Source organism: Echinops telfairi, unplaced genomic scaffold (genome assembly GCF_000313985.2).
Source record: "Echinops telfairi isolate 266 unplaced genomic scaffold, ASM31398v2 ScPeMD7_3533;HRSCAF=4204_0, whole genome shotgun sequence".
NCBI lineage: Eukaryota > Metazoa > Chordata > Mammalia > Afrosoricida > Tenrecidae > Echinops > Echinops telfairi.
The window spans coordinates 64,441,710-64,448,393 of NW_022107431.1; the positions used below are offsets into that span (position 1 = coordinate 64,441,710).

The 6,684-nt window shown below is 44.4% G+C and overlaps 2 protein-coding genes across 3 annotated transcripts in view; both read left to right on the top strand.

The window, feature by feature from the left end:
* The first annotated feature begins 46 nt into the window (after nt 1-46).
* The window catches only part of LOC123522187 (A-kinase anchor protein 7 isoforms alpha and beta-like), a 43,604-nt gene continuing 36,966 nt past the window's right edge, over nt 47-6,684 (top strand). The window contains exons 1-2 of one of the 2 annotated variants that reach the window (XM_045294343.1): nt 47-131; nt 3,207-3,275. In XM_045294343.1, the coding sequence (XP_045150278.1) occupies nt 83-131; nt 3,207-3,275 (118 nt within the window). In that variant the 5' untranslated portion in view covers nt 47-82. The remainder of the gene's footprint in view (nt 132-3,206; nt 3,276-6,684) is intronic. The other variant, XM_045294344.1, reaches the window with a different exon arrangement.
* The window catches only part of LOC115871026 (40S ribosomal protein S26-like), a 69,021-nt gene continuing 62,420 nt past the window's right edge, over nt 84-6,684 (top strand). Inside the window, exon 1 of the mRNA XM_030886853.2 lies at nt 84-131. The gene's annotated coding sequence lies outside the window, so the exon portion shown is untranslated. The remainder of the gene's footprint in view (nt 132-6,684) is intronic.

Here is a 6,684-nt window from a genome sequence, read left to right on the forward strand (position 1 = left end):
GAGGCCGAGGCAGCTCCCCTGCAGTCTCGTTCCGGGGGACCCGCGGAGAAGAACCCCGGCCCAGAACGACCGCACCAGGGCCATGGGGCAGCTCTGCTGTGTGCCTTTCTCTCGAAATGAGGAAAAAATCGGTAAGTGGGGTTTGCCCGCTGCAGGAGCCCAAGTGGCTGACTACGGTTGTCTTGTGGGTTGGGGTAGTTTTGTTTTGCCCGTTCAGGAAAGAGAGCAGGTTAAAACAGCTGGGGATTTAGGGTGCATTTTGTGGAAGGGCTGGCTAGTGTGTAGCTAGACATTCACTGTAAAAGTACAGAAACTCGTTAGATAGGCTATTGTTAAAAATACAAATACTGGGGGTGGGGGGTGGGGTGAGGGACAAAACCCAAACCAACAACCCCAAAGCAAACCATCCTAGTTTCTGGTCTGTGCTCTCGGCGTTCTTCTCCATATCTCGTCCATATCCCGCGACCCAGAGCCCGAGTTTAGTTCCGAGTTTCTCTACATCACTGCACACAGTCTGGCATCTTGGCTAAGCCAGACTGCATGTTCTTCTCTGAAAGTGGCTGATTTTCAGAGCAGTGCTAAGTGAGAACCGAGAGAGGGTCGAATGTGTAGTACACATTTGCAGATATTTTCACTTATCCTCTGCTTTGTTCTTCACAGAGGGAATTCAGGTGTAGTTGTCAGACCACTCCAAGCAAGCGAGGCCGCCCTGCTTGCGGCAAAAGCCCACTGACTATTTTTAAATGAATGTCAGGCAGATTTTATATCTTCCTATAGCCTCCCCCCCACAAGAAACAGAACTTAGTGATGACATTTGCCTGGAAATTTTGTTCCTCATTGGCTCATATGTATTCACTTATATTTTTAGCTGTGTTAAATGGAACACTGGAATTCTAATGAGAATGCTGCCTAGACTTTGCCATACACGCATTGTCCCGAAATACTGAATTTTGACATGTCAACAAGATATTTTGAGTCAGACCAAATTCGCAGCCACATTTCTGTCACAGCAGTGCTTGTTTTTAATTTCAGCAGTCCACAGAATTTCATGGTATCTGGGTCAGATACTCACAAGACCGAGACTTCTAAATCAGGTTTGGATTCCCTGTCGCTTGCTCTGCAGGAAACAAACCAGCGACAGATTGATATATATATTTGATACATATCTTATACCTATTCTCTTGGGAAATAAGCCAATAAGGCATCTTCTGGGAATGCTTTGGAATAAAAACTAGGGGACATTGGAACATTTGAGGGTGAGCAAGAGCCAATAGGCTGTGCTCTGGATTTTACCCATAAAAGCAATATTGCTGATGTGTGATGACCCCGATCGTCAAACCTTAGGCATCCCTGCCTGAACAAGTCTGTTCACTTTCTAACAGCGAGCAGTGCCCTTCATTTGGTAAGCCCAAACTTTGCCGACATTTGTCAGAATGATGTATTTGCAGTTTCCAGGCATGTGGGTTGATGCATTTCCTGGGAAACAGTGTTACCTGGAAAACCTTGCTGGGACAGATGCAGGCGTAGTGGATGTTCAGAGGTGCGGTCCCTTGGGGCACTTGCTTCCCTGCTGTTCTGCTTCTCTTCTCCCCTGCCAGCAAACAGCTTTCTTGGCTCTTTCTGAAGAAGCTGAGTTTGAGCTCAGGGAAGAATCTGTCTTTTCTTTGTTTTCTTATCCGGACTGTTAGGAGTAAAGTTTTGTGCTTTTATATAGAACCCCCCAAACAAAACCACCGCTATCGAGTCGATTCTGAATCATCGTAACCCTATCCAGGTGTATTAGTCTGGGTACTTTGGAGAAACAAATCCACAGCGACTCATGTATAAGAGAGAGTTTTATACAAAGAAAATGTGCATCACGAAAACATCCCAACCCAATGCTGCCCAAGCCCACAAGTCCAACATTAACCCATACCCAACACCAGTCCACAAAGTTCTTCACCTCACAAAACAGAGGCAATAATGCTGACTGCAGGAGGAAAGCTGAGTCAGTGAACGTGTAAGCATCTCAGCACTGGCAGGGGTCTCCACATGGCTGCTCCAGCACCCAGGGCTGCATCGGGATAGATCCATGCGGCTTCTCCTTGGGGATGTCTTGTAGGAAGTCAATCTTGCAAGCTGAAGCAGGGAACTGCTAAGGCAGCTGCACCCGATGCAACCATCACAAAGCAAGAGACCCGAAAACTAGAAAGGCGAGGCTTCACCACCCATTTATCCCTCCGCCTTTCAACCAGCCCCACATGTGATTACCGGCCAGGCTGGCACAATTAACTAACTCACCAGATTTTCTAGACTCTACGTTTTGGGGGGAGCAGGCAGCCTTGTCTTTCAATCCCCTCGAATGGATGGTGGGCTTGAAGTATTGACCTTCAAGCGGTTCGCAGGCCAAAGAGTATCCCTCATTTGCATACAATGCCTCCCCATTTGGACTGAGAGGAAGTGGTGTATCGATGGCTGTTTGGTTCCATTCTCTGAAAGTCCCAACTTTCAAACAGAAAATGAAGTCACCACACTGCGAGAAGTGAAGGTCTGGCCAAGAGGTGCTCACGATGGCAAGAATTCATGCATTCACTCCCCAGTCATCGTATTTATTCCCCATGAACCGCGGCTCTTCCTCATTCCCTTCTTGCAGCTGTCTTTGTTCCAGTTGTGTCCCTGCTTTTTCTCCTAATCTGCTCTACAATTCATTCATACTCTCGCCCTGCCCCCATTCATTCATCCCCACGTGCACATTGTACTGCTGTTTCTGATCTTATATTTCCCCTCTCCATGAGAGGAGGGTCTAAAGAGAAGTCCTCTGCCACGTATTGCCAAATGGTTAGTAATGCACGTCTAAACACGTTGAAATGGGGGCTTTAAAAAATGTGGCCAAGAATTCATTGTCCATCATGCCTCCAGAACCCTGTAAATTTGCACTGTGTTGACACGGTGAAAGGACCCATAGTAGAAGGTTAGGATGGCTCAGCATTTTTCTGAACTTGCTACTGGGTTGCCCAGTCCCCTCCTCTGTCTTACTCAGCTTTATGTCCCCCACTAGTAGCCATGTTAACTCAGTGAGCAACAGCTATGGACAGAGCCCACACCCTTCTAATTCTACTGTGAAGGTTTGAGGGCCTGGGATGTTCCTCCTAAGGGTAACTCAAATGATGGAGAATTAAATGTGGGGCACCAAGTTTGAATTTGTCGGTGTCATTCTCAAAATACAGGTGAGTTGGAAAGCCCACCCTCTGCAGTACTACAGAGATACCACAAGGATAGAACCAGCTGGCCAGGTGGTAAGAGCCAAATGACCCCTTTCCCCACTCCTGCTTTGCCTCTTTGGTGGTGGTGATGGTGGTAGATATAAAGAATTCTAATTTAATTGGTTGATTAGTGCTACTACCTTAGTATCTTGATAGTGAACAAAATGATTTTTTAAATCAACTAGTTGTGCATGAATCTACGTTTGTGTGAAAAATTGATTCTATGTATGCCCAGAACGCTTGATAATGGGGTGGATAATGGGGTAACTAGATAAGGGAGTGAGTAGATAATGGTGTAAACAGGTAGTGGGGTGGATAGATAATGGGGCACATAGATAACAGAGAGAACAGGTAATGGGGTGAATCGATCCGGTACTGCTCCATTTTGTTGTACATAGGGTTGGTTTGAATCCGAACCGACTTTAGAGCACCTAGCTTTCCTGGGGTTCAGTAGCACAGAACGGCTAGATCTTCTTGGTTTAATTCCCAGCGCCTTAACATTTTCCTCAAATGTGTGTGTCTTTGCAGTAGTACACACTGACAGCAGTAAATGAGTGCTGCTTGGAAGACTGGCCTCTTCCATTTGCTGCACAGGGACATTCTTCACATTAAGAAGGACTGCAGGCACTCACTGCAGGATGAACAAAAGGCTGCAGCTATTCTCCAAAGTCCTTTTTCGCTGCGTTTTTATATAGCTCTGGGTTTCTTTGCATTCCCTGATGTTTCCGGTGAGTTTCCTGAAGAGAGTGCCCCGTAACGGGCACGCTATCACTGCACGGGCTTACTGACCACTGTGGTTTAACTATCTCATCGAACAAAAGGAAATGCTAGCACAAACTAGACATGCTACGGCTATTTAGAGAACGTCTTATGTGTTCTTTTCTTATTGCAGGTCTACCTCTTTTGAAGTGTATTGCTTTTAGATAGTGTGAAATGAATGAATGCCCAGAGACAAACCGAGCCAGCTGCCTCGTGTGTTTTTCAGGTGCCCATCACTGGAAGTATCCAAGCATAGGACAGGAGTCACCCTTAGGGATGTTGTGCTAGAGAATGAGCAAGCTAATGAATAAATCCTCTTATACACCAGTAGTCTGTGGTGCTGGGAAAAAAATGGTATAGGAATGTATTTAAACTAGGCCCACATATTTTAACTTTATTTGTGAGCTATGTTTCAAGATGGTCGTTTTCTGTGGGGTGAGTTACCAGAGCCATTTGAAGAATTCATTTCTTAGAGAATCAGTCTAATCTCAGGATGATTTCTTCTTAATGACATGGAATATGATGGTGTTCCACTATATATACTTTGTGGCATGGGGTATTGTTTTCATATCTGCTAAATATCTGTATACTTGAATCATAATTAGCATGGCGGTATTCAGGTATACTCGAGGACATCTGTATTTTGACTTTCTAATTTTTCAGACTTGCTAGAAATCCTATAGCTTTATATTTTGCTCCTCTCATATGCATTTAGGATACACTAACTTTTTTGTCTTAAAATTTTTTATTGTGATAAAATATGTATATATGAAACATTAATGATTTTCATGTGGACAGTTCAGTGACATCAATTCTGCTCACCATGTACAATCATCACCACTACTTGTTTCCAAATGGTTCTAATACCATGAGCAGAGCCCAAGTATCCCCTAAACAATGGATCCTCCCTCCCCTCCTTCCTCCTACCTCTGTAACCACTAGTCCATTAGCCTGTTTCACATCAGTGGATTATATACAATACTTGTGTTTTTCTGTGACCTCCCTCAGCATGGTGTTTTTAGGATTCCTTCATGTTGTCGCATCAGACTTCCTTTCCTGTGTCTGTTTGTACTGCATTTTCTCTGTCTGGTCATCAATGGATGGTCACTTAGGTTGTTTCCATCTCTGGGCGATTATGAAGAATCTTCACTGAACTTTAGTGCCTGCAGGGTTTTGCTTTCATTCCTACTTGCAATTCTTTTGGCGTGATGGGGGGTTGAGTTTACCTGGAGGCTTCTAGAAGGCAACGTCTGGCGATCTGCTTCTAAAGGATCGGTCATCACAAACTCTGTGGATCACAGTTCTCTTCTGACACACGAGGCCCCGTGTTGGAGTCAACTCGATAGCAATGGGTGTAGTTCAGGTTTGGTTATCTTTTCACGTGTCAGCTCTAGCTCAGGGACCTGGGTTGCATAGTGGTATACATTGGGCTGCTAACTGAAAGGTCAGTAGTTTGAAATCACACACTGTGTGGGAAAATGACAAGGCTTTCTACTCCCATTAATAGTTACAGTGCCATAAACCCACAGGGGCAGTTCTACAATAGCTTATAGGATCACTATGAGTCATAATCCACTTGATAGCAGTCAGTGTAGTTTGGTTCTAGCTCACCATTCAGATTTCAATCATCCTCAGCCCAGGCACTGTGTCTTATACCTCTCTTTATAGCACCACGCCCTCACATAGAGGAGACGTTATAAATTATCCAGAGGAGACGTGTTATAAATGCTTCTTTTTAAAAAAATCATTTTATTAGGGGCTCATACAACTCTTATCTCAATTCCTACATCCATCCATTGTGTCAAGCGCATTTGTACATTCACTGCCCATAAATGCTTCTTGATGAAGAGACTGATACACATTCCTGTCATGTTGTGCGTATTAGAGAACTCTGAAATCATTTAGCCTATCGGAACAGAATTTGGAATCGTTCTGCTTAATGTTGGAACTTATAAAGAGTTCTGACTATTGAATGACTCAGACAAACGTTATAACAGATTCTATATCATGGACCCTAGAGAATGTGAAAGAGGGACCCTTCTCTTCCCTTCCTTGCCTTTAGCAATGTGTAGTCATTCCCTGGTATTCACGGGGGATTGGTCCCAGGAGCTCATAGATACAGAAATCCTCAAATGCCTTCTATAGGATGGCATAGTTTGCATATAACCCATGCACATCCTCTTGTATACTTTAAGCCATGTCTCCAGTCAATTCTAACTCATAATGATTCTACCGGGCATTAGAACTGCCTCTTTGGATTTCCAGATTGTAAATATTTAGGGGAATGGGAAGACTCATCTTTCTTCCTCAGAGTGATTGATGGTCTGACTGACCTGCAATTAGTGGCCCAACGCTTAACCTACTCCACCAGCAGGACTCAGTTGCCGTTGTCAGGTAACCACTGGACTGGTGAACGCCAGGTTGTGGTTCAAACCCACCAGTCTGTGGTGCAGGAGAAAGAGGCAGCTTTCTGCTCTCGTAAAGATTTCCAGTCTCAGAAACCCTACATAGGGTCACTATGAAATCATCTCTAGATTACTTTTAATGCCTAATACACTGCATATGCTATGTAAATAGTACATTAAACTCCCTCTTAGTCTTTGTGGGATTGCTATGATCACTGAATTACTCTTTAGGAACCCCCCTTTTCCCACAGACACAGAAGGATGAACACCATACAAGT